This window comes from Schistosoma mansoni, chromosome 3 (genome assembly GCF_000237925.1).
Source record: "Schistosoma mansoni strain Puerto Rico chromosome 3, complete genome".
NCBI classification, from domain to species: Eukaryota; Metazoa; Platyhelminthes; class Trematoda; order Strigeidida; family Schistosomatidae; genus Schistosoma; species Schistosoma mansoni.
In genome coordinates this window covers 23,935,290-23,955,824 of record NC_031497.1, presented here as the reverse complement: position 1 = coordinate 23,955,824, position 20,535 = coordinate 23,935,290, and the positions used below count along the sequence as shown (strand labels likewise).

Below are 20,535 nucleotides of genomic sequence, written 5' to 3'. Positions count from 1 at the left end.
TGGAATCCAGGACGCGCATTTCGTTCCATTTGAAGCTCTAAGATGCAGGTTCATGCAGCCGACGAGTCCGAAATAAGACGAAACGCACGTCCTGGATTTCACTGCTAGCCACTATCCATCTTTGATTATAATCTCATTCATTATTAAATTTAATAAATATTTACGATATTTACTTTTCAGTTATGACTGATATTTTTTCATTATTTATTATTTTAAACTTAGTAATAGAAATGTAAATATTAACCTTATTAGTATAGTGACAACATATAACCTTTTATTCGTATTCTCATAAAATGTCTTTAGACATAGGTATCATTATTAATGTTTGATTGGGTAGATTGTTATAAATAAGAGACTGATCAATTGCTGTCCTAAAAATCAATGGGAAGATTCAAACAAACAACAACAAGTGAATTTAAACTTCACCCCATTGCACAAGCAAGTGACTATCAGGACTCAGTAGCTCAGTGGATAACGCGATGTCGTTTGAAGAGAAAGGTATTGAGTTTGAGTCCCAGAGTAAACATCAACTCTGAGATACAGGTACATTTATCTGACGAGTCCCAAATAGTACGAAACGCGCTTTCTGAATTCCATCTTTGCTTATAAAGAAAAACATATTTGTAATATACCAATGAGTAAAAAAATTAGATTTTCTGACGTTTCGTAACTTAGTGTGAGCCACCTCTTTAGAGAATAAATAACTAAATTAAAATTAATCCAAGTTTTAAATCATAACAACGGAACAATAAGAATATTCACTGATTAATCAAAAAAAATAGGCCTTTAGATATAGACAATATATTGCTGTTGTTTCATTTAGATTTGGAGTTATATGTCTTATACCCCTTGGAGATTTATGAATGGTAACTTTGAGGACTATCGTATGGACCAATATGATATGTATATTTCCTATTGTATGGTTGTTAAGTAACTAAACTATTCATATTCGTGTCCCTCTTATTATAAGCTTTATTTTGATATATAGACTATTATTATACGATTTACCATTCTTGAGTTATCCCTAGTTTGTTAATCTCTGCCTCCCACATTCACAACCACAATTGGCTAAATCTTGTACAAATGTTATTTTCTATTTTATGGTACGATGTGGTCTGTTTGGTTGGTATATAAACCCAGTATGTTTGTGAATATTGATTCATGTTTCAGAGTCTGTTATTGGTGTTCTAGACTTAATTGGCTGGGTTAGGCAGTAAGCAAAACTGATAAGTACTCAAGACTACTGATACGGCTTTTGTTTATCATTGCTCTGATCGATAAATTCACTCCTCTCTGATTGGCAGGAATCAGCACATTCATATGACAATATGTTTGAACTAATTTGTTATACAAAATGAAGAAAAAACAAAAACTGGAATTGAAAAAAAAGATGAACAGTGAATCTATAATTTATTAGACAAAGAAATTACTTTATTGATAGGTTATATCATTAAAACATTGTTCTATATTGTGTGTATAATATTGAAATGAAAATGGATATATATATTCAGTTATTTGTTGTTTAATATTAATTATTCAATAGAAATAACTTACAATTTATATAGTTGAGTACGTGAGTCGATTGAAACTAGACCACCATGGAAAACCTGGAAGCACTGAACGGCCGTTTCATCCTATTGTGGGTCTACTCAACAGTGCTCATCCACAATCCCGCCTCATGAGATTCGAACCCAGGATCTACTAGTCTCGCGCCAGAGCACTTAACTGATAAACCACTGAGCCAGCCGACATCCAATGGTGCTAATGTCTAACTTCAACCAATTTACAATTTAATAAAAATCAATAATTTTTCAAGGTGAAGTACAATTTTAGTCATTGGAATAATCAAAACAAGATTTTTCAGTAGATCAAATATTTAAACTGAATAATCCAGAGAAATTATTATAGTCATTGAAATTACAAACAAGAACTAAAAATGATATTAGTTTATTACATTATATCTTTGAGATGATAGAGAAGATTTGTAGCTCAGGTGGATGATTTGGCACAAGTGTGCTAACTGTTAATAATACTACATTGGATAAAGCCGACGCCGTCTTCATCTTCGCCTGCATGTATATGAATTAGCAGTCAAACGCCATGATATGTTTTCACTTATATCAATACACGTTGGCAACTGAGGACACATATTCGACTGGAAATATGTGGCGATTTTGGATAGAAGCATTTCCAAAAGCCCTAAAGAATCTTTAGAAGCTTGGCATTTAGGTCAATCAGCAGTAAACAAGCACATTGAAATCACTCCAATTTATCAAACAATCAGAAAAATTATGCATAAACACAGGAACGAAAATCAAACTAATGGGAGGTATAACCAAAGCAAAGTAGTAAACAATGACAGATTTAAGGTCAACAAGATTTTATCAACATTGTGGTATACGAGACAAGCTGTGAACCACATGTGAAGAAATTCAAACACTTCATTTCTACCCAAAGTTTGTTCGGATGATGACGTTCAGAAGGACGATGAAAGCTTCACGACCAAACCATTCAGCTCAGAGAACAAAACTCCATCAAGAACATTATGACTTTATTTACTACATTAAAAATATCAATAAATTAGATTTACATTTGTTATTCAAGTCTTCATTTAAATGTCCTCGGCTCTAAGTTCAACAACAACAACAAAAATTAAACTAATTAATCGAATTTGTCACTAGAGTTGTAAAGTTAACGAAATCATCAGAAACCGTGGTTCAAACTGAAAGATTAACTCTTAGGGAGTTCTACCTAAAAGTTTTCAACCAGAATCACTGACATAAGAATTTCGTTTTTATATCATCTTAAAAAAGCAATGCTTTCACAGTGATGTCAGTCAGTGGTGAAAACGATCTAAAGACTAAATAGATCGCAAATAAACGACCTACCTGAATAGTAATCATGTGTTCGCTGGTAACTGGTTTCAAGACTAACTCTCTCTGAGTTAATTGAAAAAGCGTGGTCTGTATAGTCAAAAATATCAACAGTGAGACATTTATCAATAACATTGGATGATCATCGTCTTATAATTCCAAAGCGAGCAAAGTTGAAAATGCTTACCGTTAAAAGTCCCTATCCAATGGTCTGAGAGAGCCATGGACTATGTGATACCTAGCGGAACTGGGTATAGGCACGTTTTGAGCTTTATATTTGTTCCAGACGCTGGGATTTCAAGAGATAGAAGGAAATATCTGTCGAGCGATTTTCAGTTTTTAATGGTTCTTCTATTAGTGCCATTCCATTACAACGCATATGACATTAAATTGTTCTCCAGAAACCACCGTAAGTAATAATTGATTTCATATGTTACATAGATTAATTAACTAATTGTTTTTTTGTTGTTTACTTTCTGAAAAAAATATTTTAGAAGCTTAAGTGCCAATCCCTTTAAATGTGATTGTCATCTTAGTTGGTTGCCAGATTGGTTAAGAAATAATGCAAATCAAATAAATGAAGGTCCATCACCACCAATATGTATTTCCCCAGAAGATTTAGCAGGTACACCAGTGGCTAGTTTATCACGCTATCATTTCATATGTAAAAATTCCGTTTCCAATTGCTTATCTACTAATGAAAATTTACATTTAAATGAAAAGTTAAATACTAATGAGAATGGAATAGTTCAAAGTGTACAAAATGTATACTGTGATACAACAGGAACCAGTTGTTGTGAAGAAATAGCAGGTATTTGATGCAGTACATTAATTTTGTTTGTTTTTTTGTTCTTTAATAGTATTGTACTAGATAGTTGAACATTGTTACTAAGATATTTTCATTGCTTTGTGTTGTTACTTAGTTAGTTTAGGGTGTCTTATCACAGGATGTTATACTGTGTTGTGTTTTGGGTAACTAGTAGAAGTCATTACGAAATCACGATGTTTATATCTTTTAACGAGTGTGAAAATTTATAGGACTATCTTTTTCTCTTAACGACTGAATGCATTTAGTATACAGATTCTCACATAATGCTTATACTCTTACTACTTCTACCAATATGGGATTTGAATCGACAACTGGATCTGTGTGCTAATGTGGTATGGCAACTCGAACTGATGTGAGTACGTACGAAGTTCTACGTTGTGACTGACTGATTGATACATATAATCGTTTCTCTTTGATCACTAAATTCATCTTAGGTGAGCTGAATTTTGTGAATCTCACTTTTTTCATATTAGTATTTTTAATTTAGTGTGCTCTTTTGACAAACCCGTTTAGTTTGATAGTATGAAAATAAGTCCTATTACAGAGGTTTCCTGAAAAATTACAAACTGTACCAAGCATATAGTGTAAAATGAAGTAGTCAGTTTGAGAAAAAAAGATACCAGTGTTTCCATTTACTTCCACTTAATACAAAATAAAGTTTCCACCTTATAAATATCGTATAAACACTAAACCTCTAGAGTCATATCAAAATAGAAATCTCAATAACAATAAATTGTCTATAAGCAAAAATGGACAGTGGTTAGTGGTGGAATCCAGGAAGCGCGTTTCGTCCTATTTGGGACTCGTCAGCTGAATGTACATGCATCCCAGAGTTGATGTCCAGTTTGGGACTAAAACCCAGTACCCATTGCACAAGCAAGTGGCTATCAGGACTCAGTAGCTGAGTAGATAACGCGATGGCGTTTGAAGCGAAAAGTACTGGGTTCGAGTCCCAGGACGAAACGCGTGTCAAACTGGATTCCACTGCTAGCCAATGTCCGTCTTTGCTAAAAATACTTGTGAATTAATGCAATATCGAGGCAATACTCACAGTATGCACATATGCCAATAAGAGATTGATCAATCGCAATCCTAAACATCAATGGGAAGATTCAAACAACAATACCCAGTGAATTCAGTAAATTGTCTATATATATACTGATTTCCTATTTACCATAATACTTATGCGATTTCGATGGAATTTTGATGGAGTTTTGTTCTCTGAGCTGGATCATTTGGTCGTGAAGCTTTCATCGTCCTTCTGAACGATATCGTCAGCACAAACTTCGGGTAGAAGTGACGTGTTTAAATTTCTCCACATGTGGTTCATAACTTGTCCTGTGCACCTCGATGTTGATTGGTTCATTGGAAATAAATGTAATCAATTACAGTAATATAAAGGAACTATTATTATATTTAATTTCTAAGATCATTTAATAAAATGTATTTGTTTCATTAAATTTTTACTTCTTTTTAATTTATTATAAGCCCAAACTACTTGTCCATTAAATTGTTTATGTGGAACTGATGGCGTTTATTGTTCAGATAGAAATTTAACAGAAATTCCTGTCAACATTTCACCTGAAACCACTCAACTGTAAGTATATCTTCCACGATGTCTTAACTGTTATCTGGTAATATTAAACGATAATATATTTCTTGCAATTCGATAGTGATATCATTCTTTAAATCTGTGTTAGTTTACATGAATAGTGTAAAATAGTGCTCCTGAACTTATGGTGGTCGATATTCGATATTATCCCTAAATTTCGTATATTGTTCGTCTTGATAACCGTTACTCGATAACGCCCCAACGGTGTATAAATCAGAAGGCGAATGTGAAGGATTGATTGAGTTTATTATTGGACCATACACAGATATCCAAAATTGTAGGTACGTTAAGCAAGCATCAAAGAGTAGTGCCGTAAAGCAGGCGAGTGAGCTTGAGAGTCGAATGAGCGAGTAAGCGATTACAGTACCGTGCAGTGCAGTGAAGTGAACAGGATTAAGATGTACATATATATAGAAATAAAAAAGCATGAATTATCGAATCAACTGAGTGATTAATAGTAAGGCTAACGGAATGAATACATGCGTAGGCAGTTAACAGTGTTCAAGCGTACATAATAAAGGTACAATAGTATAGATAAGTTGTTGTTGTACGAATGACTGTCCGTTAAATAAGTTAACAAAAGGGCTAAGACAAATTATATGTAAACAAACTCAATTTTATGTGAGCTGCTACAAACTAAATACTTAGGTTGTCTTTTCTAATATTTAGTATAAAGTATTAGAGAAAACAAAAGACCTTCAAAATAGAAACTGAAAATCATCGGGGTGAGTGAACAGGAATAAAGTTACAAAATTGACTAACAAGTGGTACTGAAAAAATACTGCCAAGATTAGGAATCACTTGACTTTTAACCCAATGTATATCACTCCGATATTCGAAGTAATGAATGCTAATTTAGAAATGTGTTTGGTAAATTGATACTAAAAGGCATCTGGATCCAACTAATAGATCCCAAATAAAAGCCCATAGATTCGACTTCTGCTTATTGAAAACTAAACTAGATGAATAAACTTCATTACCTCCATTTCCGTAGAAAGGTTCAATATTTGGTTTGAGTAAACGATTATTTGAAGAAAACACATCCATAACACTGTCCCCAACCCGTTGAAACTAATTTTATTGTTCAAGTAATGTACCCTAATGAATTTGCAAAATAATATGACGTAGTTTTTTTTTAATGATTCTTAATAGAAATTTCTGCGTTTTCATGACTCACCTTAGAAGAAAAACCACAGTTAGACTTTGCATTCAATTTGGTTGTGTTAATGTGGTACTTAAGGACTCTTCTAAAAACCTGTTATAATTGAATACTATCCGCTCGAGACTTATATATGATGATGAGAACTCGCAAATAATTAGCTTCCATTTCCTGACCGTTGCTGCTACCTTGACGTGGTGGTCGGGTCTGCCTATTGTGATGAACCAATCGAGCTATACTGGCTGGAACAATCGTTCCTCAAAGTCCTACCATGCCAGGCAGGTCAATTGAAGAGCGGTAAGACTAAAAGCAGCAATCCCAAGGTTCGAAGGCGAAGTCGTACTACTGACTGTACAGAGGTGTGACGGCAGTAAGGTGTTTCCTTCAGACAATCAACATAACAGCGATGCTGCCTTCCCACAAGGAGGCGTGGGGTTGGAAAAGGTCAACCCTAAAAATGCACAACTCGCCTTATCCCACGGATATCCGTCTCCGGCTGCAAGGTCCTAACAAGTACGGAGCTAACACGTCAAAAATCCCACACAAAAAGGCCGTGCGTGACCGGCCTCAAGCAATTGTCTCTTGGGCACTGTGGTCACGCCCTCAGGTCATTAGGACAACTTCTAACCCAATTTCCTTTTCAGGTCCCTCAAGAAATACCCTTCCAAGGTGTAGGCAGCCTGGAAGTGATATTAGCCCTCATACCCGTAACTGCACACGAGACCAAGTTGGTCACATTCAAATCCTTACTGACTAAGCTTGACATGGTATTAAAACATTTAATTGAAGTATCTTCATCGCAATGATGTAATATTCATAACGATTCTTTAATAGTCCAGCACCTCAAAAAGTATATATATATCACCTCATTGAGGTATATAAACGATGACTGTTTTAAGGTTCTTAAAATTTTGTATCAAAACACAATTTGAGCATTTATTATTACAATATAAGATGGACAGTCCCACTTTAATTTGGACCGTACAAAACAGTTTCATTTCCGATTGAGTCACCTCTCTCGGTAGAATAAATAAAGAAAGTAATTTCTTTTGTTTCCGATAATCTTCTTTACTTAATTAATGAAGTAATTTAGTTCTAACATTGATAACATTTGTTTGTAGAGTTACAGTGAACCATATACCGTGAAACTTTTATTCAGGTTTGTTTGTTTTCTTTTAGAGATAGATATATTATATTATAATGACAACCAATAAACTCCAAAAAATAACCAGAAGGAGTTTTGTGAAGAGATTTCAGTATTTTCATAGTTGAATTCATGAGTCCATTGAAGCTAGGCCACCATAGAAAACCTAGAAGCACTAGTCGGCTGTTTCGTCTTATCGTGGTTCTCCTCAGCAGTGCGCATCCACGATCCCACCTCGTGAGGTTCCAATCCAGAACTTACCAGTCTCGCACCACAGTAATTAACCGATAGACTATTGAACCGGCATCCAACGTCTCCCAAAAATACTTATCCTATAGCTTATTCATTTCATCAGTTTTATTTCAATCATTAGAATATGATATAAGGATTGTTGCTTTTCTAAATAGGATTTACCGATGCTTGATACGGCTTATTATTTATTCATTATTTATAATTTCATATATACACTATGATATTTGTATTTCCCTTCGTTTATACCTACCTGTTAGCTACTTGGAACGGAACCAAATTACGAAAATTGATTCAAATAGAATAGCTCATTTAAAAAAGCTTCAAACATTGTATGTTTACCGTAAACTTATATTGTTTATGTATATTGTTTGACTACTTGAATATCTTCATTTTTTCTTATTAATCTTAAATCGGGTTATAATCAGAATTCGTTCACTTGAAGGTTTTTAAACAACTTCACATCATCATCATCATCATCATGTTTACTCTCAGAGATTCTATAAGTATATATATATTCAGTTGTGAAGGTTCAACAGATTATGAGATAGGTGATAAAGCTCACTTATATTATTTTGTGTGGTTTACTTTACACTTTACAAAGTATAATCTTAAACAATGACAAGTAGAGATATATTTCGAGTCCCAGAGTGAATATCAACTCTGAGATGCTGGTACATCCAGCTGACGAGTCCCAAATAGGACGAAACGCGCGTCAAACTGAATTCCACTGCTAGCCATTATACATCTCTGCTTACCATGCTTGTGAAATAAGGCTATATCGAGGCAATTCGCACAGTATGCACATATGCCAATAAGAGACTGATCAATTGCAGTCCTAAACATGAATGGGAAGATTCAAACAAGTAACACTAAGTGAATTTAAACTTCACCCCATCGCAGAAGCAAGTGGCTATCATGACTCTGTAGCTGAGCGGATAACTCGATGGCGTTTGAAGCGAACGGTACTGGGTTTTAATCCCAGAGTGAACATCAACTCTGAGATGTAGGTACATCCATCTGAAGAGTCCCAAATTGGACGAATCGCGCGTCCTGGATTTCACTGCTAACCACTATCCATCTTTGCTTATCATGTTTGTTTTATAATTTATTTAATATGAAATTATTTTTTTTAAACTATTCCTTTTATTGTAGAGTTTTAAGTTATAACAAACTACGTGAATTACCACCACGTGTATTTGAAAAATTATCAAATCTAAAAACAATGTAAGTCAACTACTGTTTTCCTATGTACTTTGTTTTTGAAATTTTGTTAACTTTCATAACGATATTCATTATGGATCGTTAACAGTTGGGTAATGATTGGAAAGTTTGTAGTACTTCAGATATTCTAACACACTAATAAATCTGTGTTGGGTATAACTGTTAGTTACCTTCGATGAAATAGTAACATATAATCAACGTCCTTTCAAGAAACTATGTCACGAGAGTACAGGCGTCTTAGAGGTGACCTTCTTATGACTTACAGAATCCTTAACACTTCTGGTCATCTCCTTAAACATCTTCTTAAGCTTAGTCAAAACACTAACCTAAGAGGTAACACCCAGAAATTGGAGACCCTATATAGCAGAACAGACTGCAGACACAACTTTTACTTCGTTAGAGTTGTCAAGTTCTGGAATTTGCTGTCGACTGAGCTAGTCCAAACGACTTCCCAGGAGTCCTTTAAGAGGAAACTTGACTTATTCTTAAGGACTAAGGATAACATATTATTATGACTTACCAAATTCTTTTTTTTCCTCTATTATCGTTCATATACCTAGGTTCTTGCTTTGAGGTATTGGTTATCCACTGCTACTAGACACGGAAGCCCGTTAAGAGAAAGCTTCTTCTATTCCGCCCTCAACCATTTGAGAACATATTCTTGATGATGAATTCTTAAGTAGGACAGTAAGGTTTAATAATCAAAATAAGTAAAATTATAATTCAATTTAAACTGATAGAATAAAAGCTTGTTATTTAAGATCTGAGAACGACAACCTATAATACTGAAAGTCAACAGAATAACCTCCTAGTTACTTGTGTTATTCTCAAAGCTGATACTTTCTTTAATTTAATGATGACGATGATGATATTATCTTGATAGATAATGAAGCTTAACGACTGAAATATCCAGATAAGAGAATACAGTCTCATCATAGCATTATTCTGAAATACAAATCTTCTTTATCATTTCATAAAAATGGTCAATCAGTGTTTACAAGGATTAACTTGTCATACATCATCTATTGTTTCTTTGAACCTTTGATCTATTCATTTAATTTGTACCTTTAAGTGCGGTGTATATGATTGAATAATACTGGCGGATTTATCATCCGTCAGTATTATGACATGGCTCAAAATCGTTTGCAATGGCGAATGTGCATTCACTCTTTGTGTTCTACCAAGTTCTAATCTTCTGAATTCTCCATGCTTCTATCTTTTTTCTCTTTCCAAATTTATTTCATTGGATTATACTCCTTGAATAATATCTTCAAACCCTAATCTTTCGGACTACTGCTTATACTCTTACTACTTCTACCACTATGTGATTTGAATCGACAAGTGGATCTGTGTGTGGATGTGGAATAGCAACTCAAACTGATATATTTACGTACGAAGTTCTACGTTGTGACTGACTGACTAGGTAGCTGCATAAGTGCCGGCGATGACGTGAGTGAGTACGTACGAAGTTCTACGTTGTAACTGACTGAATGACTGACTGACGGATGATAAATATGTGGATATAACAACTGAAATTAACACTAACTTTTCAAGCAACTAAATTATTATATCTATGCATTATATGAGTTACAGTATTGACATATATCAAATAATTTGTTCTTTAATGTAAAACAAGATATTTTTGGACATTTTTATGAATGATTGAATGAACTAGTGGAAAGAATATAATCAGAAGGGGTTTTTGTGGAGAGTTCAGTAATTTTATAGTTGAAATCATGAGTCAATTGAAGTTAGACCACCATGGAAAACCTGGAAGCACTGCTTGATGGCCGTTTCGTCCTATTGTGGGTCTCCTCAGCAGTGCGCATCCACTATCTTGCCTCGCGAGATTCGAACCCTGGACCTATCAGTCTTACGTGTGAGCGCTTAACCACTAGACCACTGAGCCAGCATCTAACGGTGTTAATGTCTAACTTCAACCAATCCACAAAATTGATCAACCGATCACCATTTTCTTCAATGAGTTACTATCTCACAACAGACTTAGTTGAAATCGACTGGTCACTGCTTCTCACTAGAATTCCAAGAAATACCTCTTGAAGCCAATCACTAATGAGCATATGATTATTATCAGAAGGGGTGTTTATGAAGATTTCAGACAGCCGTTTCGTCTAGTGGATGCACACTGCTGAGAAGTCCTACAATAGGACGAAATCGCCGTCCAGTACTTCCAGGATTTTCATGGTGGTCTACCTTCAATTGACTCATGATTTCAATTATAGAAATGGATCTAAGTAAATATATATATATCGTGCTTATAAAGTAAACAAAATTCATTGCCTATTTACCTATTTTCTTGTCTGTATTGTTATAAAAATAATAAAACGTATTAAAGATGACAAAAAAATGTGTTTTATTTAATGATTCATTATTGTTTGTTCATATTGTGAATTAGAAATAGTCTAGACACAATTTTAAAATTGAGGTCGTTTAAATCATAAAAAGTATCATAAATTTAATTGTTAAGCAATTAAAACAAGAAAAAAAAGAGCGAATCTTGGAATGGTGCATTTGTGAAATTGTTTTATGAATGATGACTTCAATTTAACTTGGTATTTATTTATATATTGATTAGAATACTTACTTACTTACATACATACGCTTGTTACCCCTCGTCGAGGAGCATAGACTGCACACCAGTATTCTCCATCCAACCCTATCCTGAGCAATCCTTTCCAGTTCTTTCCAGTTAACATTCATCCTTTTCATATCTGATTCTATTTCCCGGTGTAATGTGTTCTTTGGCCATCCTCTTTTCCATTTCCCTTCTGCCTGTAGCTTTTCTAGAGTTATTGCCGGTTCCAAGCCTGGGTAAAGGAGGAGGGTTGGGCATGGGGTTAACGACGCCATCCTGTAGAAAACTAACTCACTAAAAAAACGTTAACCATGAATTAGAATGGGAAAATGAATATAAAAATCTTGTTTTATTTAGAATACACTTCTTTCTCTCTCTCTCTAATTTCGTTAAAAGGCTTCAAGAATGATTATTTAGTATTTTCATAGTTGAAATCATGAGTCAATTAAAGCTAGACCACCATGGAAAACCTGGAAGCACTGGACGGCCGTTTTGTTGAAGTTAGACATTAACACCGTTGGATGCCGGTTCAGTGATCTGGCGCGAGACTGGTAGGTCCCGGGTTCCGATCTCGCGAGTGCAGGATCGTGGATGCGCACTGCTGAGGAGTTCCATAGTATGACGAGACGGTCGTCCAGTGCTTTCAGGTTTTCCATGATGGTCTATCTTCAATTGACTCATGATTTCAACTATGAAAATAATGAAATCTCTTCACAAAACCCCTTCTGATCTATTTAGTATTTCATAAGGATTGAAGCTATTATCCTAGATAAACCTTTTAAGTCAAATATATATAACTTTGATAGAGTAGATTTAGAAATAGTATCAAACTGAATAAACCTGATTCAAATTAATGTAACCATCGTTAAATCTAAATTCAATTTATAGCCAAAGTTACAAACCTAGTATGTGATTTGTATCAGTATGTTACCTCAAAAGCTAGTGTTTCGACGGTGCCTTTAATTAAAATTTCTGGATACTCCAATAAATGACAAAGAGCATTGATGGTTTAAGTGGATATCATATTGAATGAGTTCTAACATTAGTATAATTTATTAGTAAACATTGTTATGCTAGACATCCTCAGATGTATAAACTATACAAAGAAGTTATAGAACATATCAATCTAATACTTTTCTTCAATCATAGGTGTCTTCGAAGCATAGCTCGTATATCTTGGGACCACCGAGTAAGTAATGCAGTCATTAGGAAACGGGTACTAGGTAAGGATGGCAAATCGATTGATGAAGTACTGAAACTTTATCAGTTGAGATGGCTGGGACATGTGTTACGTATGCCCAACCACCAACTGCCCCGACGTGCGATGTTTTATGGTGTAGGAGTAGGTTGGAAGAAAGTTAGGGGCAGCCAGACCAAAACGTGGCACAAATCCATGAAGTCACTAACAAGTGAACTGAGCCATGTTGGTAAGTGTAGACTACCTGTTTGGGATGCGCGAGATGATAGCAATCGATGGTTAGACCTTGAATGACATGGCTCAAAATCGTTTGCGATGGCGTAGGGGCATCCACTCTTTATGTTCTACTAAATTCTAATCTTTTGAATTCTTCGTGTCTCTGTCTTTTTTCTCTTTCCAAATTTATTTCATTGGATTATACTCCTTGAATAACATCTTTAAACCCTAATCTTTCCGATTACTGCTTATACTCTTACTACTTCTACCACTATGTGATTTGAATGGACAACTGAATCTCTGTGCTAATGTGGTATGGCAACTCGAACTGATGTGAGTACGTACGAAGTTCTACGTTGTGACTGACTGACTAACTGATTGAATATTTTTCTAATTTAGACATATATAAATAAATATGTATGTGTATATCAGATTTTGCTAAATCATTTAGTTTATCAATAATAGTACAGTAGAGTATATAAACTTGCTTAGATGATCCAGATATTTTTATGCACAAAATCGAAAACCATTTCTTGAGAAACTGTTTGTTTTTTTAAATTCATACCTCAGTCTTAAAGATTGTTAATTGAAGGCTGGTGGGGGGTGACCTAAAACGTTTTACAACACTTTATAATTGTTATAGAAAAAAGTTATTGTTTGTTAATTAAGTGGTTCAAAGGACAGTCGTCTGACATTTTAATTATCAACCACCGAGTCTTCTTAACCGAAACACTAGTATCTAAGACTAGAGAACCAGTTGACAAGTCTCACAGCCTAATTAAAGTCATCAACCTGATAAACTTAGATTGTACATCGGCTTCGTGAAAAAAGTACTTATTTTTTTATAGAAAAGGAGATTACCAATCTTTATTTTGCTGAGCTTCAAGGGATGTTTCCTTGAGTTCTAGTGGGAAGCAGTGACCAGTGGAGTTCTACCAGGTCTGTTGGGGGATATCAACTCACTGAAGACGTTAGTGAATGGTTGCTCAATTTCGTGGATTGGTTGAGGTTAGACATTAACATCGTTGGATGCTGGCTCAGTGATCTATCAGTTAAATGATCTGGCGCGAGACTGGTGGGTCCCGGGTTCGGATCTCGCGAGTGCGGGATCGTGGATGCGCACTTCTGAAAAGTCCTACAATAAGACGAAACGGCCGTCCAGTGCTTCCAGGTTTTCCATAGTGATCTAGTTTCAATTGACTCATGTTTCCAACTATGAAAATACCGAAATCTCCACAAAACTTCTTCTGATCTAAAATCAAATAAGTGGTAATAAATGTGTTAACATACATTCAACAGGACATCAATGTTCGAACTTTAGATGATAAACTTTCCAGTTCTCACCTATAAAACAACAAGGTACATTATAGTATATTAAAATAATTTCTTTTTTATATGTATGGTGGAATTCTTTATGTGTTTTCTTCTATTTTCAGTGTACTGAGCTATAATAACTTGCAATGTATTCATCCAGAAGCATTTCATGGCTTATCTAATCTTCGAGTACTGTAAGTGTTTCACTAAGATGTATTCTTATATTTAATTCATGGTTAGTAACAAACTATATCTTGCTCTGCTTCTTTGTATACGCAGAATTGAATTATCTCCTCGATGGTTAAGCATAATATTCATAATTTGCTTAAATCTTGCTTGATAGTATCAAACTGTATGAAATAAGCATCCTGATTCTAACTACTATTCACTGTATTCGATGGTTAAAGATAATGAACGGGAAATCTTGGGTATATGTTTTGTTCGAGTCGATAATCGTTAACAAAGCATATCTGTAACCTTACGGATATTAAAATTCCTTGTAGGACTTGAATCCGAATCATCCAGCCTTACAGTGTGATATGTTACCACTGATGTATTAGGGCTATGATTGAAATCTTGTAACACCGAAATACTCTTAATTGGTTGATTGAACATTACACTAATTACTTCTCTGTGATCAATCAATTGTACCAGTAAGCAATAGGTAAAAGTATAGTTAGGAGGATAATATGACCTGATTATGACTCAAGATCGTTTGCAATGGCGAAGGTTCATCCATTATTCGTCTTCTACCAAATTCTAATCTTCTAAATTATTCATGTTCCTCTCTTTTTTCTCTTTCCAAATTTATTTCACTGGATTGTACTCCTTGAATAACATCTTCAAACCCTAATCTTTCCGATTATTGCTTATACTCTTAATACTTCTACCACTATGGGATTTAAATCAACAACTTCATCTCTGTGCAAATGTGGTATGGCAACTCGAACTGATGTACGTACGTACGAAGTTCTACGTTGTGACTGACTGACTAACTGATTGAATATGACCTGATGATAAACACATGTTTTTTGTATATCTTAGAATACACTTTATAAACTATTTACTCTGTTCTATCATTTCGATGTTTAGTTAAGTAGTCGTTTATTCACATGCTCCAGCTTACCCCTTTTCTATAATTCATTGCACATACATCATGGAAAAAATCAATTCCTTCCTTTCGTTGCTTTTCATCATTGTTTTTTCTTATAGAATACTTCAAGGGAATAATATCTCTAGTATACCACAAGGTACATTTAATGATCTTGGTCAACTAAACAACTTGTAAGTTGTTCTTACTTATTTGCATCATTTATTCATCTATATACTTTTCTTTTAACTTTTCAGTATTCTCTCTATTATCCTGTATATATACACATATATAGTACTGGGTTCGAGTCCCAGAGTGAACATCAATTATGAGATGCAGGTACATCCAGCTGACCAATCCCAAATAGGACGAGACGCACCTCCTGGTTTCCACTGCTAGCCACTATCCATCTTTGCTTACAATGCTTGTGAATTAAGGCTATATCGAGGCAATACACGCACAGTATGCACATACGCCTATTAGAGACTGACCAGTTTGTAGTCCTAAACATCAATGGGAAGATTCAAAAAAACAATACCAAGTGAATTTACATATATTCATTGTTTATCTAAAAACAAAAAGGAAACTAATAAAAAAGAAATAAAACTTTAAGATAAACACAAAAGGAATAATCATCTAATACAATGTAGTAAATTTAAAGTACATATATATTTTCAATTGAAGCTAAACCACCAAGGAAAACCTTGGAAGCAATGCTTGACGGCCATTTCGTCCTATTGTGGGACTCCTCAGCAGTGCGCATCCACGATCTCACCCCGCGAGAATCGATATATATAGCATATTTATAAACTGAGGAAATTTTTAAATCATACATATAGTACTTATATATTTTGTTAGTAGTAATATCAGTAATAAGTATCATGGTAGTAATAATAATAATAATAAGTATCCATGGTGGTCCTAACTTCAATGGATTCATGATTTCAACTATTAAAGTTCTTATATGATTTGTTGAAATGTATTTGATTATATAAACAATTTTTTTTGTGTGTAGATAAATTCACATTGATGTAGATCATTAGGGTTTATCAAAAGGTTACAAAATAGACATGAGATAATATGTTTCTTCGTTTATACATACAAGATAAGAATAATATAGAATTTCACTGAAAGAAAACTTATTTAATGTTCATATTGTTCCGTTGTACTATTTAAACTTAGATTAATTTTTATAGTTGAAATCATGAGTCATGTGAAGATAAACCACCATGGAAAGCCTGGGAGCTCTTAACCAGTGGTTAAGCGCTCTGGCGCGAGACTGGTTCAAATCTCATGAGGCGGGATCGTCGATGTGCACTGCTGAGGAGTTCCACAATAGAATGAAATGGCCGTCAAGCAGTGCTTTCAGGTTTTCCATGGTGGTCTAGCTTCAATTGACTCATGATTTCAACTATGAAAATACTGAAATCTCCACAAAACCCCTTCTGATTTGGATTAATGTTAATTTGGTTATTTATTCTCTGAAGAAGTGGCTTACACTAAGTCATGAAACATCAGAAAATCTAATTTTTCTACTCATTGGGATATTACAAATATATTTTTCTCTAATTATAACAATCTACTTCATGCTCAATTTATTCAAAATTATCAAATTATAACTTGGTAATGATACTGAAGATACCACCAGTATTGTAGTTTGACAACTCTTTACCAGTAACACCTTTTATAATCGAATCGCGCTCACCCAGTTAAAATCAGAAGTCATAAGCGAGGTGGTTAGAAGAGATATTTGATGGGTTATCAGTATATCAAGAAGCGACTGATATAATCTGGTTAATGATCGTAGAAGATGTTTCCCACGCCGTTCTGTAACGTGATCTGGTGCGGATGCATGACCGAGCGCCTTCAGTTAAATGAGTCCATTAAAACTAATGTGGTCAGCATCCAATGTCGAACACTTACAAAGCTATTGATTTTGAGGAATTATTTACAGCTACAATGCTTACATTTAATAAGTTAGTTTGATCTAATCACCATTGTCATTTGGAAAATATTTATTGACAAATGAAATTATAACGTCCCCCTATTTGTTTAGTATCCTAGATTCTACTGCTAGCCACTAACCATCTTTGCTTGTATATGAATAAGTATATTTTTCAATACTGTTTTGAAAAATCTGCAAACTTACCAAGACTTTCTGAGTCATAAACTGTAAATCTATATCGACTTGATTATCGAGCTTGTCTGTCATGTTAACCAAACGGAACCATATTGACTAAAATACTTTTCCTATTTAGGTCCCACTACCTTAGTTAAACCAGATGGTGAAAGGTAGGACTTAAAGTAACAAATAAGGTTCCCAAGCGATATCATACTTCTGACTGAACTGAAATGTAACATCAGTAAAGTGTTTTCATTAAACAACCAAAATCTTCATGGGTTACACTTCATCTTGACAGAAGGAGATAATTTGGAAAGGTTGACACTGAAAACACCACATTTCATTTTACCTTACGAACTTGCTTTGTTTGATACTTGTATATATCAACTGTACATCCATTATTACGAGTAGATTATTATTTGACAATCCTATGAAAGCAGATATGTAACTCAGCCTGTTACACTTAAATCAATATATTCAGAATATACTACCATTTTAATTAAAATAGTTTCAGCTTGCTTTCTTGACCATTACCATAGTGAAAACTTTGATTCTATTAAAAGGTTTTATATTTCTCACGTATTAACCAATGATTGTAATAATCCTGTCTAATTCATGCTGCTTTTACCAAGCTTTACCTACTGTATGTTGTTTATTAATGTATCTTTTCATTAGTCAAACGAAGTGTTATCATACTGAACCTTTAGTGTCACTAATTCTCGATGTTTGTTTATAGGAACATTCTGACCAAATCTCGAATAGATGTTTGCGTACTTATTAGAAATATTCTATTCTATGACCATTTTAGCAAATCTGAGATCAGTATTCTACCTTTTGTGAGTGTTTGATACAAAACTCTATCTCTCTGTAAAAAAGATGAGTAGTTAAATGCCGAAATATTTCATAGCTTTGTCATACGAATAAATACTTCGTGGGAAGTGTCAACACTCTATTTAGTACAGTGACCAGTTTAGTTCACTTTTATATTGATGAAATGAAGTTCTTATTCTTCACTTCCGAATTATAACCTATTGACAATCAGGGGTGTTATCGTTCAGATTTATCTATTTGATACAATTAAAAAGATCAGAGGGGGTTTTGTGGAGATTTCAGTATTTTCATAGTTGAAATCATGAGTCAATTGAAGCTACACCACCATGGAAAACCTGGAAGCAGTGGAAGGCCTTTTCATTCTATTATGAAACTCCTCAACAGTGCGCGTCCACGACAATTGGTGAACGGTCTCTCAAAATCGTGGATTGGTTGAAGTTAGACATTAACACCGTTGGATGACGGCCGGCTCAGTGGTCTATCGGTTAGGGGCTCTGGCTCGAGACTGGTAGGTTCTGGGTACGAATCTCGCGAGTGCAGGATCGTGGATGCGCACTGCTGAGGAATCCCATAATAGGAAGAAACGGCCGTCCAGTGCTTCCAGGTTTTTCCATGGTGGTCTATCTTTCAATTGGACTCATGGATTTTTCAACTATGATAATTAAAAAGGGCTATTAATTTCTTTAATTAATATTGACTACTTATATTAATAATCAGTAGCATCTTACTGTACGAATATTAACTACATATCGTTTTCTTCTGTCAAATCTAGGGCACTTGGTCAAAATCCCTTACATTGTGATTGTACAACGAAGTGGCTAAATGGTTTCTTTCGACAAAATTTCCTAGATAATGGAATCTCTTTGTGTCATAGTCCTTCAAATATGAGATTAAAATCAATATATCATTCAAAACCTACAGATTTTATCTGTCCATTAAAGCAACATGATCTACACAACGAAATCAATACAAGTTCCCTAGTAAGTAGAAACGAAAATCTTCTTTACTTCCAAAACGCCAAAATATCAGATCAGCACAACCATCAAGATCAGATTTCAAATTCAAAGTCAATTCAAGAGGTTTTAAATAGAGAAAAAGAATCCTTAATAATTGCTGCCAAATGTATGCCATGTTTATTGAATCCATGTCAAAATGGTGGAACATGTTTAGCATTAACTCAATTGGATTATAAATGTTCATGTAAACCACCATATTATGGTAAGAATTGTGAACAAAGAGATCATATATGTTCAACAAATCCATGTCAAAATGGTGGTTTATGTAAAATTACAGCTTATCCAAGTTCATACAAGTATGTTGAAATGATTTAATTGATATTCTTAACAAATCATTATAGTTGATGAGCGTAGTTTTCGTAATTAGTTAGTATGCTGATACTTAGTGGCTAGCCTATCCCCCTCAGTTATTTACATTTATGTCCTTTGAACAAAGTTTATACTTTATTGCTGAAGTCACTTAAACAGAAAGGTATCACAGTTTATAAAGAATTATATTTTTGCACTTTACCTTACAAAGACCACAACGACTTTCAGAATTCTTGGAAATCAGTCATCTGTGTTGCATAGAACGTACATTTGTCTTTTGATGAAAGCTCATACAACTCTGGGTATTTACACTTTGATAATTCTCACACTTTTAATATATAAAGTTAATTAATTGATAATCTAATCTTTCATTTAAGAGTATTATTCCGTAGCTCGGTAGCCATGAAGGAATCTATGTACTAAAACCTCAGTTACAGACTTTATGTAAGATTTGCGGGTATTATCTGAAAATTTAAACAAACGTACGTGAATCACAGCTTTATCCTACAATATAATGGTCAAAAGTCGATTGCTTTAGCCACTAAGTTATTGCTCCTTCATCAGGTAAGGAACTGTCAATACTTCATATGTTCGTACAACAGACTAATTCTAGTTAGATAACGAATGAAAACCAGAAAGCACTGGATATATGTTTCATTCTAGTACTAGTTTCCTCTGAATTTCACATTCACAAACCCACTAGGTATCGAACCTAGGGATCTCAGGCTCTGTGGCTGACAAAGATAGATAGTG

General features: G+C 34.4%; 1 protein-coding gene across 1 annotated transcript in view; it reads left to right on the top strand.

Moving 5' to 3' along the window:
* The window catches only part of Smp_132540 (axon guidance protein), a gene marked incomplete at both ends in the record, with an annotated part of 88,155 nt that overhangs the window by 51,404 nt on the left and 16,216 nt on the right, over positions 1-20,535 (top strand). Inside the window, 7 exons of the mRNA XM_018799728.1 lie at positions 3,368-3,684; positions 5,248-5,299; positions 8,127-8,198; positions 9,022-9,093; positions 14,537-14,608; positions 15,627-15,698; positions 19,230-19,769. Coding sequence (XP_018651488.1) covers positions 3,368-3,684; positions 5,248-5,299; positions 8,127-8,198; positions 9,022-9,093; positions 14,537-14,608; positions 15,627-15,698; positions 19,230-19,769 — 1,197 coding nt within the window. The remainder of the gene's footprint in view (positions 1-3,367; positions 3,685-5,247; positions 5,300-8,126; positions 8,199-9,021; positions 9,094-14,536; positions 14,609-15,626; positions 15,699-19,229; positions 19,770-20,535) is intronic.